This window comes from Bos mutus, chromosome 16 (genome assembly GCF_027580195.1).
Source record: "Bos mutus isolate GX-2022 chromosome 16, NWIPB_WYAK_1.1, whole genome shotgun sequence".
Classification (NCBI taxonomy): Eukaryota; Metazoa; Chordata; class Mammalia; order Artiodactyla; family Bovidae; genus Bos; species Bos mutus.
This window is the reverse complement of record NC_091632.1, coordinates 14,644,453-14,667,331: the sequence shown is the minus strand read 5'-3', so window position 1 is coordinate 14,667,331 and position 22,879 is coordinate 14,644,453. Positions and strand designations below refer to the sequence as shown.

Sequence of the window (22,879 nt, the reverse complement as noted above, 5' to 3'; positions counted from 1 at the left end):
AATTGACCTATGTAGTTTTTGCAGATACAGCTTAATTTACAAGAATCAAAGGAATTACAGAGTTATAATTAAGAATACATTTTAAAATGACAGAATATATGAATAAAGTCTACACAGTCCTTAGGGAAATGGATAAAATGAATCAAGTTTCATGAGTGGAAGGGGACTCCCTTCTAAGGACATAGTACATAGAAAATACATGAAGCTTGTTTCTATGAGGTTACAAAGGGCTAAAATAGAAAACAATGGTTCATTTCAAGCTTATTGATACATAACTGTTAAGGTAAGAGATATTCAAGATATTTTGCACATTATTAACTGAGAGTCATCTATATACTCTATGTTAAATATCTATAGAGAAAATTCCACGACTTTTTGGCTCAGGGCTCTACTAGACAATCACTGCTTTTTAGTATATGAAGAGAATCCAAAAGATCAAGTTAAAGCAAAGATTTAATTTTTAGGTTCTGGATTTTCAGTATAGGAACTACTTACACTTTTATAAAAATATCAATAAGAAATCAATACTTTTTCTTAAAATTTGATAGCTTTTTTTTTTTTTTTAAAGTAGCAGCCCCTAAAAAACCAAAGACTAAATTCAAACCCCAGCTTCAGCGTATGACTACTGATTTTATAAACATCTTCCTCCAGGAAATGTCAAAAATCATAACATGAAGTTGGGTTGGAAACGCAGTAGACTGCTTAGTAAAAATTGAAAACCTCAGATCATATACGGGATATATATTTGGGGGGAGAAAAGACAAACGTTGCTAGTGTTCTAGTTTCGCCAACAAGTTGACATTTATAGCTGTTTTTAAAATAAAGATAATTTTAACTTAAGAGATTGTATTTTAATACTGAATCAATATAAATGTACTTATCTTAAAAATCGTATTTAACCACATACTTAAAAAAATCCACAAAAACGTAGTGAAAGGTTATATATTTTATGTGAAACTGTATTACTGTGTTAGAGGCAGCAGAGACCCAGGGTCCCGTTCGGCAGTCGACCTTCACAGACAGGCCTCCTGCTGTGGCCTGCAGAGGCGTTCAGCTGCGCAGTCTCAGAGCAGAAGAGACAAGCCTTGTTGGTTTTTTTGCCTCTACAAACTGGGATGTCACTACTGTACAGGAGATACATCATTTGAGATGCATCATTCAAAATGTTACAGAGTGGCAAACTTACTCCATGAAATTTAAACAAAGCGTTCACTCTGAGGAAGCTGCACATAACTATGGTAGTGGAACCAGACTAGGTAAACTCTGGAGTCGAAATGATTTTCACTAAACATGAAGAAATGGTAGCTTTCTTAAAACCAGAGTTAGAGTCACTCTTGAATTTTTTATCTTGTTTTAATGAATCAAGCTTCAGTTAACTCACTCAGATGAGAATCTATAATTCTGTTGACTGTTCTGGACTACAGAAGTCATCTTGGGACTTTCTATGGAAGTATGTACAGATTTTCCGCATGGAGCTGGGAGTAATGGTGACCTAGAAGAAGAAAGTTCAGATTTCAGAGATTTTCTAAGATAAAGTTCAGCTATTACCTCAGCGAGTTATCACTATGGGTATTTTAAGTTAGGATGTCTGGAAATTTGCTTATGTAGCCAGATTTCAGTCTCAATTACTTGATGGCAATGTCTCTTTTGGTTGATTTGTACCAAATATAGAAAAACTGAAGGCAGCATGCATGAAAAGAAAACAGATTTTTCATGTGAATGGAAAATATGTACCAGTTAAGCCTCATAATAGGAACCAAAGAGGTTACAATTACCATCCTCTTTGATATAAATGAGTAAATAAGCCTTCCAAATTTACAAACGAGATAGGTATTTCAAATGGCAGATACTACCCTTTTCTGAAGTCTTTATCAACATGTACATAAAGAAAAAAAATGTTTTAAAGAAACTTTAGCTTCAAAAGGTTGAAATTATAAAGCCAGAAATATCTTAGATATTTTTTATCTATTTATTTAGACTATTTTTTAAAATGCCCTTAAGATGTACACATTCATGAAAATAATTTTTTATTGAAATTATTTTTCTGCTAACACATAACTCAGACCAGCTCCCTTGAAAAAAAATAGGAATTTTGGCTAGGGGCAAAGATTACCTACAGTGCGAATTCTGAGAGAAGAAAGACTCCTTACAGCCTTTTTTCCCCTTTATACTCTATAGCAAGGCCTTGGACTTTGTGTTTGAAGTAATCTTTAAAATATTTCTAGTTTATCTTTCCTAAAATTAGGGGATAGGCTTATTGACAGTAGGAGGGGGTTATGAACATTTGTTAAATTAGTACTGGCCTAAGGTTATCCAATCTCTGCTCTTTATAAGGGCAGATCTTACTGGTCATGATACCTGGATCAGGTTTCATTCTTCCACCTTCTCGCTAATACAGAAAGAGCTACGGGAGAAACTTCCTTAACCTGCCTCCATCCTTAACTTGCAACCTGAGTAGCAGAAGCCTTCTATTTTCTTTGACTGGTGCCCACAGCTCACCCAATGCTCACAGCTACTTCTGCCTCCATCATTATGAGTCAAGCTTTTCAAGGTTCACAAAGGTATTTCTGCCAGCAATATCTGTTTTTGAAATTATCTAAGTTTAATGAAAAGATAGGTAAAATTAAGATGAATGTTTAAAAAAAAGGGAGATACAGGTGAGTTGCCAAAAATACCAGTGTGAGCAAGATGATCATAAAAGACTGGAAAAAAACCATATAACTCTAGAAGGATTCTGCACTTAAAACTGCTTTGTAAGTATCTTAATTTTGCTTTATTTTAAATAATCATAAGCTGTAATTACAAAATCAAAATCTATTTGTGGATGTTGGCAACTTGTCCATGAATTATAGCTTTCTCTATAAAAAGGGGAGGGAAATCTATAAAAAGAGGTTGCAGGAGCTGGGGGATGGTGAGGCAGATTTTTAAAAAGCAAGGAGTTGTGGGAGGGAATAATGTCAAACAAAGAAGGAAGTTATTTTTGAATTGATATCCTAGAGGACGAAGAAGGCTTTAAACAATTGGGCAAAAGGGCTGAGGGGTATGGACTTTGACAGAAGGGATTTTAACTGGAGTAAATAGGATTGCCAAAGAAAATACAGGACACATGCAGTTACATTTGAAATTCAAACAAATAACATTGCAGTATGAAAAATTTTTAGTATAAATATGTCCCATGCAATATTTGTCCTATATTTTTATGTACTAAACCTGGTGATCCTAGGAATAAAAGATTTACTTAAAAAAACAAAAGCATTCTGACTTCTGAGAAGGCATCTGTGCCTGCCCTGGCCAAGTTAGGAAATGCATTTTCTATCGCTGCCAACTTACCGGGCCTGGAGAAGTCTTTCCGCTCTGTCTCCTGGGATTGGGGGTCTGGGACGATGGACTTCGTGGAGATGAATTCTCCGCCTTCCGTTTGGCTGCCATGGCCAACAACCAGTTTTTATTCTCTGGGGAGCTATTCTCTTTGCCTACCACTTCAGAGCCTTCTCCACAAGATCCCAAAGGAAGAGGTAGCGTTCCACAGCCTTCCGAAGCATAAGGACTGGCAGGAGAAGGAGGCTCAGAGACACTCATACTAGCTCCTTCGATCTTGCTTGGTTTGGTAGGACCTAGCGAGTCCTTCCCAAGGTCTTCCTGGGCACCAGCAAGGCAGCACAGATCCAAATGAAGCTTTTCAACGGGGTCATCAAGTTCAGTCACACAGCTGCAACTCTTTACACACTTTTGTTTCACATTCTCCAGACAACTGGAGTCTAGCCTCCTCTTTACTCTGTTTCTAGACTCAGAGCAAGCCACTGCCTGGGATGATTTCAGGCTCACAGGTATGAGGGCTTTTCTGGGAGACGTGATCTTGGTTTCGGAAGCAGGTGGAGTGACGGGTGGTGATAAGGAAGCCGTTCGGGTCATCCAGTTTCTAATGGACATCTTGAAAGATGAGGGTGGCTTGGGAGAGACGGAGGACACAGAGCCTCTTCTGCTGATGGGAGACCGGGCCTTGGCAGGAGGGGTCTTAAGAGAGAAGGTAGGTGTATTTGAAGGGAGGGGCAGGTCCCCGGCGCAGCTCGGAGCACAGGCTGCCGACGACGGGGAGGAGGTGCACGGACTGCTCTTTGCTCTGGGTGCTTTGGCCGGAGTGCTCTGGCTGCTGGGCACTGCCACTGAGAAACCAAAGAGGTCACAAAAATCAGAGGTGAAAGCTACAGAATATCCCGGGGTTCTCATCAAAGAAAATTATATCAATAGCTAACTTAATCATCCAGGGGCTGACTTCCCAGTGTGGATCACATAAATCATTTGATTCTTCCCATTTCCTAACTGCCAGCCCCTAAGACACCCTGTTGTAAAACATATGCTTGTAAAAGTCTAGAAAATACAGAAAAAGAAGAATTTAAAAGCATCCAGGTGAACCATTTTTTATACTTATGCATATGATATCTCTCAAGCTTTTCTATATAAAAATGGGACCAAGATGTACAAGATACTTAGTAACCTGCTTCTTAATGTATCATGAACATTTCCCACAGTAACACAGATCTGTACCATTTCTAACAGCTACAAAGTATTCTAAGGTAACAGTAAGACATCAGGGTTGTTAACGACACTTTGTTTTCCCTAAGTAGTGCTGCTCTTAGTATTTCTGTGATGCTTCTAAGCAATGCTGGGCCAGAGAGGCACTGCACGTCAGGAGTGCACAGGTCTCCACTCCCGCATAATCGCTTACTATGTCACCTGGGTACAACTGTTCACCTCTTCGCCCGTTTCCACATCTGTTCAATGGAGACAGCTTTTAATCTCCACAAAGGTAGTCCCATCAATTACTTGTTAAGGTTATCAGGCCTCGTGTGCCTTCCACCTTAATATACAATTTATGATTTTCCACAGGCAAACAATGGCAAAGAACGTTTCCAAAATGCGATGCAAAACGAATCACACTGTGGGGAGCACTCTGCTCCATCTGTCCTGCCCCTTGTCTCTAAGGCCAGGACCAGTACTTCAGGCAAACTCGCATAAACCTCGTGTTTCTTCCTCCTGAGGACCTGACACAGACATGGTATTTTCTCACTCTCCCGAGCTTTCCAGATTTCTGAAAAAGGGTTCCAGTCTTCAGATAACAAGGAAAAGGCATTTATTTCTCAGTTACCCAGTACTACAATTCTGATGTTTAATTCAGTTTAACTACTTAGTTGTATTTATACTCAAATAAATACAAGTCCTAACTCTGGTCAGTTAGTTTTCCTGTACATTTTACTTTCTGCTTTTCCCTACTCAAACAGCCTATCCTTGAGACAGAGAAGTTCTACAAACTGACTTTTGTCTAAACTTTTCTCATCAACGGTATGTTTAGAGACAAAGTGATACAGCTTCTTCAACAAAGATCATCACTAGAAAGCCCCATGTCATCATAACAAGCTATAGAAGGGGGGTTAATGATTAGGACCAGTCCATGCAGTGTTTTGGAGAAGGCAATGGCACCCCACTCCAGTACTCTTGCCTGGAAAATCCTGGAAGCCTGCAGTCCATGGGGTCGCTGAGGGTCGGACACGACTGAGTGACTTCACTTTCACTTTTCACTTTCATGCATTGGAGAAGGAAATGGCAACCCACTCCAGTGTTCTTGCCTGGAGAATCCCAGGGACGGGGGAGCCTGGTGGGCTGTCTATTGGGTCGCACAGAGTCAGACACGACTGAAGCAACTTAGCAGCAGCAGCATGTGGCGTTTGGTGATGGCTCTCACACTCATGTTTCTAGAGCCTGAGTACTGTTACTACTTCCGGAGAGAAGAAGCTTTCATTTGCTTCACTCCTCAGTGCAGGTCCACAGTCAATGCACAGCCCCGACAGTTATCAGTTTCATTAAATTGAGCTGAAGAGTATGTTTAGGGCAGAAAGTCCTAAAATACCATGGGTCTTACAACATGCAGATTCTAAGGCAGGATTCAGGGAGAAGGAAAAGTTGGGCCAGAGACAAACCAAATATATGTTTCTGACACTTCAGTGGCAGAAATCTGAAGTGTCTACTAAAGGCCAATGGAAAATCTGGTATGTGAAAAGCTGTATCCTCTTCAGGATGTTATCATCCAATTTTCTTCTCTTTTTCTTTCCTTCCCTTCTCTGAACAGCTACAGAGGGGAATAAGTTAACAAGCAAAAGGTCTTCTTTTCAACCATCTCATTTCACTCTCATGCTGCTGTGTATTCCACTATTTTCTATGTACCTATTAGCACTCACAAAGGTATATGTATATCACACTTAAAGATTACACACACATACACATTCTGCAATTTTCTCTTCTCTGAACATCTTCTCTTCTCTTTACACCTCTTCATAGAAGTACACTTAGATGCAATCCAGCCTTTTTAACAGCTGTATACGAGTCACTACATTGGCCTTTAGACTTAAAACACAGCATGCCTTTAGTTCTTCATCTACTAAGTGCAGCCCCAACTCCTATGGACCCTAAGTGCTGCATGGTATCTGATGACATGGTGGCACAGACTGGGCTACTGCCCTAAAAGCTTCATGAAAGTAGGTTCCTTTGAGGAATTACAGAGTTCACTAATCATCAGTCCATTTGGAGCTCCTTTCTTTAGAAGGTTTGCCATCTGGCCTCTCCCTACCTTCTCAGTCTGATCAGGGGCTCTGCCCCGAGGATCCTGTTACAGGAGACGACGCGCAGCTTCCTGAGCAAGCTGTGTGCACTGTCACATCTCGCTGTTCACGTGGTTTTCTTGCCAAGTCCACCCCTTCTTTTCCAGGCTCTGATGACAGTGTTATTAACTCCTTTGTGCAGATTTCACAAACTTCTTTCTTCCTCTCCCACAGGAAGCAAGTTCTCAAACCCTTTTGTTTACATAGCTGGGTGAAATGTTTACAATATACTATAGTTTTTGTAGCTGCCTCCTGGATTAGACTATGAGCATCCAGAGGGCAAGTGATAATGATTTACTCATTTTTAGGTCTAGTGCTGCTGTAGTTCCTAGCAAGGAATTATTAAACAATGTTTGTTAAATTTCATTACTGCTGACAGGGATGAGGGTCAAGTTCCAGCCATCAAAGAACAGATTGTGTAAGTACTGTGTTTGACTTTAAGTCTACAGCAAGCACTTGAGATAGAACAGCTAACATTTCCTTCTTTTTAAGATAATCATCTTTTCACTCAGTGATACCTAGCAGAGGTTCTCAGTCTGGCTGCATATCGGACTCATTTGGAGCTTTATGATAATACATGTACTTGGTCTCTACTCTAGGCCTACTTAACAATTTCTGGAGGCATACAAATTGTTTAAAAGCTCCACAAGTGCTTCTGATGCACAGACAGGATAGAGAACCCCTTGGCCTGACAGTGCTGAGATCGCTGGCTGAAACAGTAAAAGAATAGCAAGTAATGGAGCAGGTGCTGACTGGGAAAAGTAGGACAGAAGGGAATGGGGCTGTGTGTTGCGATTCAAAGCCTGCCAGTTAGTAAGTTTAAAAGGGCCAAAAGAGAAGACAGGCAATCCAGGACAGCAGTGAAGGGTTGGGGTGGCTATTAGAAGCTTGGGCAAGCAGAGGAACATAATCTTCAAACTGGCAGTGTGATTAGCAACAGCCAGTCTGTCGCTGGGAACTGGCGTAAAGGCCTGAACGGCCAGTGCACCAGCCTTTGGTCCCTGTGTCAAGCTGTTGCTTTCCTGCTCTTCAGAGTAACTCTAGCATTACCCAGAAACAGAAATCTAGGTCTAATTCCTGGACCAGTCTTCATCTAAACTCTTGTGCTGGGTTCTAAAGGAGGCAGTACTATAGGCATGAGCTTTAGAATCAGACTGCAAGGGTCTGAACTGGTTCTATTATAACTTCACAGCTGTGTGACTTTAAGCAAATCTAAGTTCCTTGAGCTTCAGGTTTGGTTGTTTGGGGAATTACTAATAAATGAGATAATACAAATAGGTCTTTAGAACAACTATGCTAATACTTAATAATGGCTAAATGTTATTAATATGGTACAAATTCGGTCAACATATGTAACTTTTTTGTGACTTAGTTTCCAAAACTAAGAATAATTAATACCTAGAAATACCTAGTTAAAAGACAACATATTTTTCTTCAAAAATGTTTATAGTCATTAACACAGAGATTTCACCTCTGGGAACCTATTTTAATGGGAAATGAAGACCCTAAATTTAGAAAAAACCATTCCCCCACCCCCCACAAAACACTGGAAATAAAATGTTTAACTACAAGAGAAGAGCTAGGTAAACTATGGAACATTTAAATGTTTTGCTAAAAAGGTAACAAGGAAAGTGCTTAGAATATCATGTTTAGTGAAAAAATCTTCAAGAAATCCAAATGTATACGTAGCATGACTCAGTTAACAAAAAAATCTCTATGGATAAAGGGGTAAAATCTAAAAAATAAGTCAAAATGTTAACTAAAATTGTGTATGAGTGTTGGGGGGGTTGATGACTTTTTCCCTTATATAATTCTTTTCTTTTTTTCAAAATTAGGAAGCAAAATTAAAAGACAAGGCAGCAGAAAGACATCCCATGTTCATGAATCAGAAGAAAATCCTGTTAAGATGGCAATACTCCCAAAACTGATCTATAGATTCAATGAAATCCCTAACAGAATTCCAGCTGACCATTTCTGCAGAAATTGACAAGCTCGTCCTAAAGTTTGTATAGAAATGTAAGACCCAGAATAGTCCAAACAATCTTAAAATTTAAAAGACAATTGGAGGGCTCAGAATCTCTGATTTTTAAAACCTACTACAAGGTACAGTAATCGAGACAATGTGGTAACAGCATAAGGACAGACTTATAGATCAATGGAATGGAATTGAGACTCCAGAAACGAATCCTTACATTTATGGTCAATTGATTTTTGACAAGATTACATTTATGGTCAATTGATTTTTGACAAGAGTGCTGAAAAAATTCAATGGGGTAAAGAATAGTCTCTCTAAAAAATGATACTGAGAACGTGGGCTATCCACATGCAAAAGAATTTGGACCCTTACCTACCTCATACTATACACAAAAATAAACGCAAAATCAACAGTAGCCCCAAAACTAAAACACTCCTACAAGAAAATAAAGACATAAATCTCTGTGACTTTGGATTAGGCAATGATTTCTTAGATACAACATCAAAAGCACAAATTACAAAAAGAAAAAAACAGATAAACAGGTCTTCATCAAAATTAGAACATTGTGTGCCAAAGGACATCATCAAGAAAATGAAAAAACAACTTACAGAATAAGATAAAATATTTATAAATCATTATATGACAAGGGACTTATATCCAGAATATATAAAACTCAACAATAAAAACAATAGACAAATAACCCAATTAAAATATGGGCAAAGGATTTATTTGCATAGGCACTTTTCCAAAGAAAATTTATAAATGGCCAATAGGCACATGAAAAGATGTTCAACATCATAAGCCATCATGAAAATATCAGTACAAATCACAACCACAGTGGGATACCACTGCACAATCAGTAAGATGGCTATAATTTAAAAAAAGAAATAATAACAAGTGCTGGCAAGGTTATGGAGACACTGGAAGCCTTATTTTGGGCCTTGAAAATAGACTAGAATTAGATTATGTTGACTGCCCAACTCTGAATATACTGAAGAACACTGGCCTGTACAAACAGGTGAATTTGTGGTATGCGAATATATCTTGACTTTTTTTTTAAGTCTGAAGGGAAAAAAAAAGTATAGGAAATAAAAAGAAACAACTAGTTACCACTTAGCTAAATTCTGAATAGAAAATACAATGATAGTAATAACTCTCGATCTAACCAAAATTATGACCCTATGTTGGGAAGCTAGGGGAATGTTGAGTGTGCAGAGGTTTGGTAATCATGGGGACATAGGAAAGAGCTAAGTGCTCATCTCACAGAGTAAGATGTCAATAGATAATGCTGAAGCAACAACAAAAAATCCCATAAGAGATAGAAATGCACAAATATTACTTAGAGATATAGGAATAAGTATCAAAAAATTAGCTAAAAGATTTGAAGTTGTCACCCTGGGAAAAGGGAACTATGGTAGGGTATCTAAAGAATGCTATTTACCTTATGTAGCCCTGTAGAGTTAGTTGACTTGTTAAAAGTATCAACACGTAAAAAAAATTTTTTTTTAAAGAAAGCAGAAACCAAAAGTAAACACTTTATAGAGGTAGACTTAGAGTGAAAGATTCCTCTGGAGTTTAGTTACGCTTGAGGTATCTTATAAAAGACTAAACAAGTCAGTAGAAAAATGAGCATATATTCTCACCCTCAAATCCTCATTACCTTAGGCCTTGACGGCTGACATAAGTTTTAAGCTGGAATTTCAAGCTTATGACTATCTATTGATAACATGTGGATTCCCTTTGGCTGGCTCAGTGCTTAGATTTTTGTTCTTGATTCCCTGTCACTCTCTTTAATTCTACTCGTCAGTTCAGACAAAACCCACATTCATAATCTTTTCAATATCCTGTTTTCTCATTTTCTTGACCTTCTTCTTCTACAACAGCCTTGTCCTTTCACTCTTATTCCTTGGCCTTATTACTACCAGTACCTCCATTACTACTAAAATCCTCCACTATCTCAATTTCAACCACCACCTATTTTCCCAGTTCTCTTCAGCACTCCAGTGCCATCAGCTCTTCATGCCCAGGGGCCGCTCAGTTCACTGACCCTACCGCTTCTACCCTCAGCCCAATTATATCCTCACTTCCCTCTTTACCCAGTTTAACTCTGATGGTATATCTGTCCTCAACTCCCTTGGCCCTCCACTCACTTCATACTTGTGGATTTAAACCACATCCCTGATTAAAACCAACTTTTCCACCTACAGTCTGCCTGTACCTGTGCAGCAGACACACAACCATACCGACTGCTCATTTTCAATGAAGGAGTAGTAGTAGCCTCAGGTTGATTCTTCGCTCAACAATCATATTTCCCTGGCCTATTTGCTCTTCATTCTCTATGTGACTATTTCAGACTTTCTTTTCTTTCGTCAAATCTCTATCACCTCTTCCGCTAGTCCTTATTCTTAATCAGCTGATGATCCTGATTCCAATGTCACTAAGAAGATGGAAACTTCCACAAGTTCTGACCTTCCCACTTCTCCACCTACCTTCGCCGTGCGTCTATTTCTGCCTTCTCATCACTATGGACGAACAATCCACACCCCTGGCACAGGCCTGCTCTTCATCTTGTATATTTGAGATCATCCCCTCAGTCAAGGAAACTGCTCCAGCAAATTTCCCTGCATCAGTTTTCTCCTGGACTAGAGGATCCTTCTAATCACATACAAAATGCTATATTCTCACTAAAAACAAACTTCAACATTGCTTCATCCTCTACCATTTCATTGTTCTCCTTTGCTTTCTAGCAAGATTCCTTGAAAGAGCCTCCTCTCTTTCTATCCTCCTGAACAACACTAACCGGGCCACTGACAAACCACCAAAAACTGCCCTCACCAAGGTTGCTAAATAACCCCTGTACTGCCAAATCCAAAGGTCAGTTTTTAGCCCTCATCTTACTTGGCATGCCAAAAACATTCAACCAAATTCATCCCTCTTCCCTTTACTTACTTTATACGATATTCTGTTTTTCTCTTACTTTTCTGGTTGTACTTGCTGCTTCCTCTCTCCCAACTTATATTAGGATGCTCCACGGCTCAGACCCCAGACTTATTCTCTTTTCCATATATAGCTACCTTTTACCTATATGATAATAAATCCCAAATTTACAACTCTAGCCCTCAACTGCAGAATCAAATATCTAACCACCTCTTTGACATCTCCATTTAGATATCTAATAATCGTATCAAACAATGTATCCAGTTGTTCCCTCCCTTAAACTGCTCCTCCTGCAGTGATTCTTATAGAGGTTAATGGTTACTCCATCCTAGCTTCTCAACCAAGAACTCTGATGTTATCCTTGATAACTCTTCCTCATATCCCATATCTGATCCCAAAGAACCTTCTGTTGTCTCCATCATGTAAATATATCCGGAATTTGAAGACTTTTAAAAGTTGTATCGTCTGCTACCTCTCTGGTCCAAGTCACCACCATTGTTTTCTAGGTTACTTCAGTAAGTTTTTAAATTAACTTCCAGTTTTACCCTGATCCCCTTACAATTTGTTTTCAACACAGAAGTTAGAATGACCAAGGAAAGTCAGATCGTATACTTCTCTATTCAAAATCGTCCAACAGTTTTTTATCTATCAAAATAAAAGCCAAAATTGTACAAGAACCTTATTTTCCACTACTATTTCCTGTCCTCTCTTTAGCCACAGGGATTACGGCTATATCAGCCTCTTTGAGGAACACAAAACATGCTAGGTCTGCTCCGGCTTCAGGGGCTTTGCGTTTGCTGTTTTGTCCGCCAGAAACGTTCTCAAACATACCGCCATGACTTACTACTTCACTTTCTGTACTCAAGCACCATCTTTTTTTTGAGGTTTCTGTGGGCACCTAATTTAAAATTTTAACAGCATGCTGTTATTCTCCCATTCCTGCTTTCCTTTTTCCCTAATCCATGTATTACTACCTAACAAGCAAATTTTATTTAACTTGTTTCCTGACTCAAACTAATATGTAAGCTTCATTTCTGATTCTTGATTCTTTTGATTACTGCAGAATCCACAGCAAATCAGAATAGTGCTTAAAACACAGTAGATGTTCAACAAATATTTAAAGAAATAAATCTACACTGTATTCCAGTGCCTTGTGTAGATAATAAACATAGTGTTCAGAAAATATATATAAAAAAATGCCAGTAAGATGGTGTTTTCCTTCAAAATCATACTAAAATAAGATAAAATCTAGCTCATCATTCTGTACTGCAGAACTAAACCAATAAAAACATAAAAAACTTAGAAAAATGCATGGGATCCTTACCAAGGTCGGCTTTCACCTCTCTCTTCTTCTGAGAGGCCCATCCCACTATGGAGAGTTTATCTCCTCCTGATTTCTCCTCTAAATCTCTGTTCAAGCGCCAGACTTTCAGTGTATTGTCATCAGAGCAAGTAGCAATCTACAGAGAACCAGAAAGGGAGTGTAACTTTCAATCAAAGATTCACAACAAAGTAAAAAGTAGACATGTCTTTAAGGGCTCATGACTAGACAATTATTCTTTCTGATATAGAAAATGCTACCTAAAAGGTCAGATACTTTCATTCCTTGCTTTCAGAAATCATTCCAGATTTCCAAAAGAAGTGGATCCTTTAGTTTCTTCTTTATATATACTCTGTGGGTATGACTTTCGTAACCAGTGATTTCTCAGCTAACCTAAAGCTCTACTATAAAAGCAGGTTCATGTCATTTTATTTTCAAGAAGTTGTGGAAATCATTATCACCTTCTGTATAACTATAAACATACATAATTAAGACGTCGTTTTTCTCTTACGTGATCGATCAGTGTTATGTCACTGACATTCAATTTATATGACTTTCTTCAGAATTCTTCAAGTTCTGGCTTATTCCAAGTAATGGGATCACTCCCAAGATCTGACTTAGCCCATGACTCTAGTATGCTGTGACAAGTAGAATGAAACGATTCCCTAAGATTCTTTTTCAGATAGGTAAAGGAGCAATCTGGGAAAACAAGTTCACTAGCCTGAAAGAAGTTAAAAATAACCTTTGCCCCTTTAAAAATATCTGACCGTTCCTGATCTTGGTCCCAAGCCTTTTATGGCAGAGAAAGTCCAGCTTGAAGAGCTTGTGGCAAATGGCCACTGGTACCAGAGCTGTTCCCTAGCATTTGTTTATATAATTTCTCTATTTCAGTAACTAAAGAGAGAGAGAAAAAAAGAACACACGTTCTCTTAAGTCTTGGCCCCCAAGAGGCTGGCAGCGTTTTCCTTTCCTTACTGGGAGGCCAAAAGAAGACACACACATTTAAGCGCTCAAAGAGATGCCTGGGATCTCCGTCGTTCTATAGTCTATTATCTAGTTGTTACTTACAGAGCAACTGTTAAGTCTGAGTGTCCTAAAATTAACATTATCTTACTTAATACTCATTATATAGAAGCCTGACACTCAAATAACCTCATCTACAAAATAAGAATAAAGTTATTTGCCCAAGGTCACCACAATTCAGTGGCAGAGCTAGAATTTATTTATTTTTCAAACTTTAAACTTTTTATCTTGTATTGGGGTGTAGCCGATTAACAATGTTGTGACAGTTTCAGGTGAACAGTGAAGGGACTCAGCCATATGTATACATGTATCCATTCTCCCCCAGACTCCCTTCCCGTCCAGGCTGGCACATAACAGTGATCAGAGTTCCATGTGCTATACAGTAGGTCCTTGCTGGTTATCCATTTTGAATATAGCAGTGTGCACATGACCTTCCCTAACTGCCTAACTATCCCGTTCTCCCAGCTCAGAGCTAGAATTTAAATCCAAGTTTTTTCAGTTTCAAAGTCTAAACCTTTTTTCTTTAAAGTGGGTATTTTACATTCCTAATTGTAGGGTAGGGACAAAATTATTTTAAAGACTCTTTTGAAAAGGTGGTCGTTAAATGAATATGGGAAAACAGCCCTGCTACTACTTCCTTTGAGTCTTTTCTGTGCATAGAGATAAGGACAATATACAATGGATGGAGAAAAATGATATGATTAACTGAGTAATTTGAAAAAATTCATCTTCAAGTTCTAAAATTCCTCATTAAAAGCAGATATTTCACTGGAAATCACATGGAAACTTAGAGGGAAAATGTCACTGGGATGTAATTATTGGTGATAAAAGCAATGATTTAAAAAAAAATGATTGAGCTATCATGAGCTCATCACAGAAATGGCTATACAGGGATATAGAAATAAGCAAATCCATAGTAGTACTTGAAAGCCAGCGGGGATGTCCTGAGTAGATGAGACCATGAGAGGATTCTAGAAGATAGAAAAACAGATAGGCACAAAAGGCAACAAACCTTTAAAACATAATAGACGAAATGGAGCTCTCCACAGAAGGAACGTTTCCGGTAAATCCAAAATAACCCAGAGACCAAAGGTGGGGGGCTGGGAGAGTCAGTGGAACTGGGGACACTATTATATGAAATCCCTATATATATGTGGAATTTCTGCCTTTCGGGTTTTAAAAATTTGTTTGAAGTATCACTATTAAAAAATTATTTTAAAGTGAGTAGTATATTTTCTTCTTTTCAAAGTGTCTATAACAGTTTAGAGTTACTTCTTCCATAGTTTAGTCACAGATAGCCAAACATTTTAAGACTTCACAGTAAGCACTTTCAGGCATGTGAGAACCCAAACTGGTCTGTGAAGAACAGTCAAGATGTTACTTTTAACACACATTAAAAATACATACAAAGTCAGAAACACTAGTTTTCTTCACTAGATTTTCTTTTCACCTTAATTTTAAGATGAAATTTTACTAACGTTAAAAACTTAAATTCTATGTTTAGGAAAGGAATGACTCTAAAGAACCAAGAAATACACTTAGTAGGAAAAAACAGAATGTGTGATTAATGATGATATAGATCCTGAATGGCCTCTAGATCTTTAAATGTTTATTTAAATGTAAAAGTCTGTATTGGGAAAATCTACAAATCTGTGATCTTTTAAACCAGCTACAGAGATTTGCTTACAAACCTTTGTGAAGTCTGATGGACACCAGCACACAGATGTGACCTCTTGAGAATGACCCAGGAGCACAGTGGGAGGATGCCAGGGCATGGAGACCTATCACACCATCAAAAACAAACAAGTCAGCAGGGCAGTGTTAGGTCTCCAGACAGCGGCTTCAAATTTATCCATACTTGTACCTTAGACAGCTGTAGAGTTGTTACCAAAAATCCCTAGACATGCCTAGTTATAGCTCAGAACAAGAGGCCCAATGGGCAGTGAAAGTATTTCTGTCATTAATCTGAGAAAATAGAAGGAAAACAGCAAAAATAAGTAAACAGTATGAGGTAAGATACCAGGACAGCTCTTATTTCAAATCAGGACTACTTCAGTTCAGTTCAGTCGCTCAGTCGTGTCCGACTCTTTGCGACCCCATGAATGGCAGCACGCCAGGCCTCCCTGTCCATCACCAACTCCCGGAGTTCACTCAAACTCACGTCCATCGAGTCGGTGATGCCATCCAGCCATCTCATCCTTTGTCGTAGTTATACATATTTTGATTAAAATTCAAGACTGAAAGGGTGAGTTTCAGCAGCTAGGTATAACACTTCAAGTGGAACCTAGACTAAATTTTAGATCTTCTTTAGTCAGCTACTTCCAGGAACACTGCACTTAACTAAATCCTGAAGGTACTTAAGAAATGTTAGCAGATCTCTTGGGACAAGGGGATAGCCTTTCTTCCAAAAGAACTCACTGACTTCTATGAAAGCCCAAAGTTATACTCCTTCATTTTGAAAGGGGAAAAGCTATATTCTACATGGCACTTTGGTATATTTTTTGGAAAAAAAATTCTCTGAAATTTTATTTTCAGTTCATTTGCTTAAAGAAACTGAATTTTCAAGTTAAGTATTGTCACATTTTAATGTACAAAAGAAGGGTCACATTGTGCAGTACTACACAGGTGACTAAGAATGATATTTTCTCCCTCACTGGATGCTATTAGTGACAGGCGTTTGACAGCTGTCTCATTCAAGAGCTGTCAATCCCTGTCAGAGGCCATGGGCATTAATCAGCACAGCACAGAGAGACAGACCCACGTAGCTATTATTAGCATACGTGTTTGAAAAAGAGAAATTATTATCTTCTCATTTACCTGAGACTCTTAATCATTGCTCATTCGTATGAAGAAGGAGGCGGCACTCTGGGAAGAATATTTGGAACAATGACTAAGTAACTTAATGGACTCCTCAGACTGTAGTTAAGAGATTCGACATACTGATTCATAAGGTATCCAACTCAATTATTACTACTCCTCTCCTTGGTTAAATGACACTATGTAATGATTCAAAAAGCCAAAGACAAAGAGCAGAATCTGATTTGCCTTGCTGGATTAATTAAAGTTTACCAGAAAAGGAGACTTTTCTTTGAGCTCTAAAAGGATCTCACTGGCTACCTACTCCTACAATCCCACAGAACTCATTCTCTCACAAGGTGGCATATTTTAAAAAAGACTTTCAAGATAGACTCTAATGATCTCAACAGTCACAGAAATTCTCAGTGGTCCCAGCCTATAAAGTTTCCCTCTACCCAAGACCCAAGGAGGATGGGTAACAGCAAATTATAAGAGGAAATCCTATGTCCTTCTGACCCTCTCGGGTAACAACGTATTATTTTGCTCCATGTATTTACTTGCTTGTTGCTTCTAGCTCATCATCTCATGGTACTGTCCCTTCCTCAGTCTCCTAGGCATTACATATACCGAGGAGAACTTGAGTGTCTATATCGAAGATTAAAATAAATGTCAAGAAAAAAAATGTCCACCAATAGAATGTGTGTACATTTCTGCATTTATCTATAGGATTTAAGAGGGAAAAAAAAAACCCCAAAAGATAGACCTGTTGGAAAATTTTTTATAATTTGATAATAAGGCAGGAATAAAAATAGTAACAATTAAAGTCAGCATTTATTGAATGATTGCCATGAACCAGGTATCTTACATAGCATTAAAAGTGAGGGGAGGGTTTCTAAAAAGTTAAAAACATAGAATTAGTTACCATATGACCTAGCAATTCTACTCGGGTATACACTCCCAGGAGAATTAAAGACATGTTCAAACAAAACTTTTTAAGTGAATGTTCATAGTAGCTCTGTTCATAAAGCCAAAAAAGTGGGGACTTCTCTGGTGGCTCAGTGGTTAAGAATCCACCTTCCACTGCAGGGGACATAGGTTTCCTCCTTGGGGGGTAACTAAGATCCCACACGCTGAAGGACAACCAACTCCACACAACACACTCACTGGAGAGAAGTCTGTGAGATGCAACAAACGACCCCGCATGCTGCAACCAAGAGCGCATGCAGCCAAATACATAAATAGATGAATAGTTTTTTAAAAAAGCCAAAAAGTGGAAAAGTTTAAATGTCCATCAACTGATAAATAGACAAATACGGTCTAAACATCCAATGGAATATTCCTCCATAAAGAGGAATGAAGTACTGATATATATAACAAAATGGATAAATTTTATGAAAGCAAAGTCAGACATAAAAGATCATGTCTCTATATAATTCCACTTATAGGAAACGTTCAGAATAGGCATATCTACAGAGACAGAATGCAGGTTACCGGTTGCCAGAAGTTGGGGGAAGGGAGGAATGGAGTGACTCCTAAAGGTTATGGGGTTTCTTTTGGGAGTGATAAAAATGTCTGGGAATGAGATGGGATGGCTGCACAATACTGTGACTATACAAAAAAAAAAAAAAAATCATTGAACTGTACACTTTAAAATGACTACAGTGGTGAATTTTACAGTATTCAAATTCTATCTCAATTTAAAAGAAAAAGTTGAGGGAAGGGCATGCTGTAGACTGGAATGAGAGCTTATGTCCAACAAGTCTTTATGAACATTAGTAACAAGTGTTTTCACAGTTGAGGACTATCCTAGTATGGTAAAGTATATTGGGTGACTACTCCAAAGAAGATTAATTTCTTCTAATGAAATTCAGGTGACTTAAATCTTTGATTCTTATTCAAATATGTTTTTATTTATTGTCACTTCATTGTAATAATTATAATAAAAGTGTTATCATAATGACATGATTTCACTTTTGAAAACCTCCCTCTACTTTTAAATAGGAAGAGGAGACTATTAAGTCCAAGGGACATTTACATCTATGCATTCTGGGAAAGGTCAAAACACAAAAAAATTGTCTTCTCTTACAAATTTTAGTTGTTACAGAATAAAGGCTTAACTCAAGGCAGGAGAAATTCCTAAGGTAAAACTCTCAGAACAATGAAGGTACCTTTAGAAGCAACTGGTCCTAAAGTACAGACCTCATAAAACATTTTGTATACTTTAACAGGCAAAAAAGATCAGCACCTTTCCTCAAAAAACCTCCTTACTCTGCCCCGTTAGAGACCAAACCTAATCTTCATTTCTGCCATGAGATCATTTACACTTCCTAAAGTGTCAGGCTCAATGTTTCGCCAGTCAGCGGTAGAATGACGGTGCCAAATCAGTTTATTTATAACCACTTCAATACTATTCAGGGGCTCTATCAGAAATGAACCAGGGAAGGGGGGCAGGGGTTAGGGGAGGACAAGGGGTAGGCAATTAAACAAGAAAAAAACATAATATTACATGTTTTTACTCTTGGGCCTCAGTGTCAGAAAGCCTAACTAAACCACATCTCCTTTTTGCTGGGCAGTAATTAGGACGGGAAGGCTATTCATTCTCTTCTGCCCTGAGATCTAAAACTTCATTCTTTCACCCCATTTTCTTGTGCCCATGGGCTTTTTTGGCATAGGAAAATCCTTATACCTGAGAGAATTCTGACCTAATGGCCTGACTACTCAGCTTGTGTGTAACTGTTTTTAAATTACACACTACATTCCACCCCTCTTTTCTTACCATGGAAAAGGAAAATTGAGCCACCTCACCAGGCAAATTCATTTTAGGAGCAGTAAGTTTGCCAAGATCTCAAATATCAGAACCTGCACACTGAGTTATGTGTGGACAGGCAGGAGAACATCATGTCTGAACCACATCACTCAGCACTGACATGTGACCCAGCCTAGAATTCAGAAAGGGTCACCCATGTGTGATACCCACTGACTGGATGTTTGAAAATGAGTTACTAATGAACAGCCAAGTATCTTTACTGCTTGTCTTTAAGGAGAGAAAGCATCCCTCAACCCAGATTTTCTGGAACCAAAAAAAAAAAAAAAAAAAATAAGCAATCTTTTGTATCAGAGCTAAGAGGAACTTTAGAAATTGGCAATAAAAAAAAAAAAAGAAAACAAAGCCAGAAAACAAACAAAAGTACTGGCAATAAACTATAAATACACACACACACACGTAACTATATAATTAAAAAACTGATTTTAAAATATGATCAGTGCCTAAGTTGTTTTTTGCATAATCCTTTATTAATGCTTTTTGATATGTTTGCAATTTTATTTTCAAGAAAAAAAATTTAAAAGATACTGACCTTGGTAGGAATAAAATCCTCTAGCTAAGTTGGGAACCAAAGCAGAAAAAGGAATGTAGGTAAGATAGTGAGGGAAGGAAAAACCAGAAGATAATAAATATGCAGCGTAAGACCAGATTATGAAACAGAAACATCAGTGCTAGTCACATAAAGTTTAAAGCTCAAGTAAGAAGAATTTTATAGACAAGAAGTTATGTAAAACTCTTATCATAAGATGAGGGTCTCAAGTATATATTTTATAAGAAAATTATTTAAAAATACAGTAGGTATGTGTGAAGAAAAAGAGGCAAGGTCAACAAAAATGCATCTTGGATAGAACAATATCTCCACCCTGTGATTATCAAGGTTATTGTTACTAAAGCTTTTGAGAAGGTAGTGTTACATTTGATCATTTTTTAGTACCTCCCTCAGGACTAGTTGAAAGTAAGCTGAAGAATTATTCCTCATATCTGACAAGATCTACTCTTGTCCTGCATTAAAGATATGACTTCCTAGAAGTTGGCAGGACTAAAGATGACACAAACTGTCTCCTGAAAAGGGATTTAATAATATTGAACCTACAAGTCTATGAAGTTTCAGTCACTATGATTCTAAAATCTAAAATCAACAGACTTTGATCATTTATTTCACCAATGTCTATGACATTTATGAAACTATAGGGCAATCCAGAAGATAATGATTTCTAGCCCTAGGAAAACACCTTAATGGTCTTTTTCTTTGAACTCAGACATTTCTATAATTAATTATTCCACAAGAGCCATTTTCCAGTGGTTAGGAAATGCTACTTGTATTTCAGTTTTCTCCTCTTGACTTCAAATGAATAGCTTTAAATTTCTTAGCCTATAGTAGCTGCTTTAGAACCACTATTTAAAATGAAAAAACAAAAAATTATAAATTCGTGTAACAGAAATGGGGAATCTGTAAATAAATGAATAAATAATGCTATTAAAGAAACACAAAACTGACAAAGCAGCCACATCTATTTTAATAACCTGACAACTACCCACTTAGAGGAGAGTAAAAAACACAATTATTCCATGAACATTTTTGAATGAGTGTTTTGTGCAAGGCTCTATGGGTGACTGGCGTGTAGGATTCAAATACTGTGCTCTGTTACTGTTCCAAATTTTATGAGAGTCTGAAAACACAGGGCAGTAAGGCAGTACAGCATGTTTTTCCAGGAAGCAGGACAAAGTATTTAAGAGTCTTTTCAGTCTTCTGAATTCTCAACTTCCTCATAATCTGTAAATCTGCTGGAGGATATGGATTTAGATTTCTGAGAAGCGTACAGTGAAAGTATGATATATTTTGTCACAGTCAGGGTGAAGTTTCAGCTGTATTTAGAGGCAAAAAGCAATTTTTACTTAACATCTGATATAGAAAGGCTAAAGTTTGGTAACTTACCTTCCAGATGTAGGCAGCTTCATCACTTGAGCCACTGACTAAAAACTGGTCATCTGGACTAATACTGGATTTAACATAAAAGGTAGAGTTCTGATGTCCACTGAAGACAGCCACTGCCAGAAGGAAAAAAATCAAATTACTTCATTTCCAGTGTTCAAATAAATGCAGACAGTATACATATCCTAATAAGTTTATTAATGTATTGACTAATGAAGCAGATGGTCAAGTAAGTCAGCAGTTTAAAAAGAACTGGACAGTGGCAGAAAAAGCAAGGAAATCCTAGGAAAAGGCTTTATATTAGACCCAATCTCATGATCTAAGCCCAAATACTTGGTACGGAGTTAGCTATTGAGAAGAAAGGGACAAAAAATATTCTCAAAGGAAGAACAGAGTCAGTGTCCAATCCTTTAGTAAAAATGCCTTTGTCAGACCCTCTCTTTCCACCCCAGGCTAGGTTTTTTCCATTGCATTAAACATTGGTCTTTCTTCCTCTTAAATTAACTTCAAACCTCTTAAGGATATATTTCACAAATATCTTTTTCTTTCTTCACTAGACTTCAGACTTTATAATGCTTTACAGAGGAAATCTTCAAACATTTGTTGTATGAATAGGTAAAAATCAGTGAAAGGAGAATTAAGATTTATGGATAGTCTATCTGAGATGCGGTAACCTTTAAACTCGACTTTAAGTAGGCTGAAGAGTAGAAGTGGCCAATGAGGTAAACTATATATTCATACGTAAGATACTCCAACTAGGTTAGGTTTAGACTTCTCACTATCCAATCTAGGAATCTCCTTAATTCCATCCTAAGGAGACCAAAAGCTGAGGCCTCAGGCATTAGAACTCTACTAGGAAATTAAAGGAAAAACATCTCGGTCATTGGAAAATTTAAGGATACGTTCAGGAAGGAAAAAATACTTCACTGCAATCTTCTAACGGAGGGGGAAAAAAGAATTATTATTGGAAGGACTGATGTTGAAGCTGAAACTCCAATGTTTTGGGCACCTGAGGTGAAGTGCTGACTCATTTGAAAAGACCCTGATGTTGGGAAAGATTGAGGGCAGGAGGAGAAGGGGATGACAGAGGATGAGATGGTTGGATGGCATCAGTGACTCAATGACATGGGTTTGGGTGGACTCCGGGAGTTGGTTGATGGACAGGGAGGCCCGGTGTGCTGCGGTTCATGGAGTCGCAAAGAGCCGGACACAACTGAAGACTGAACTGAACTGAACTCAACAGCTTTCTATAACTACTCACAAAAATCTCTTCCTTTTGCTAGAATAAAAAATTGGATTAAAAAACAAACTTTGTATTTAGAGCTTTTCAAGAAAAACCCTGCATGTCAAATACACTGCCACATCAAATACTGCAACTGTTAAAGTTAAGCAAGACATGAATCAATTCAGATACATG

The 22,879-nt window shown here is 37.9% G+C and overlaps 1 protein-coding gene across 1 annotated transcript in view; it reads right to left on the bottom strand.

Moving 5' to 3' along the window:
* Window positions 1-485: 485 nt before the first annotated feature.
* Window positions 486-22,879, bottom strand: part of DTL (denticleless E3 ubiquitin protein ligase homolog) — a 49,222-nt gene continuing 26,828 nt past the window's right edge. The window contains exons 11-15 of the mRNA XM_005888557.3: window positions 21,466-21,578; window positions 15,601-15,690; window positions 12,890-13,025; window positions 3,331-4,163; window positions 486-1,492 (exon numbers count right to left, since the gene is read on the bottom strand). Of these exons, the coding sequence (XP_005888619.1) occupies window positions 1,394-1,492; window positions 3,331-4,163; window positions 12,890-13,025; window positions 15,601-15,690; window positions 21,466-21,578 (1,271 nt within the window). The 3' untranslated portion in view covers window positions 486-1,393. The remainder of the gene's footprint in view (window positions 1,493-3,330; window positions 4,164-12,889; window positions 13,026-15,600; window positions 15,691-21,465; window positions 21,579-22,879) is intronic.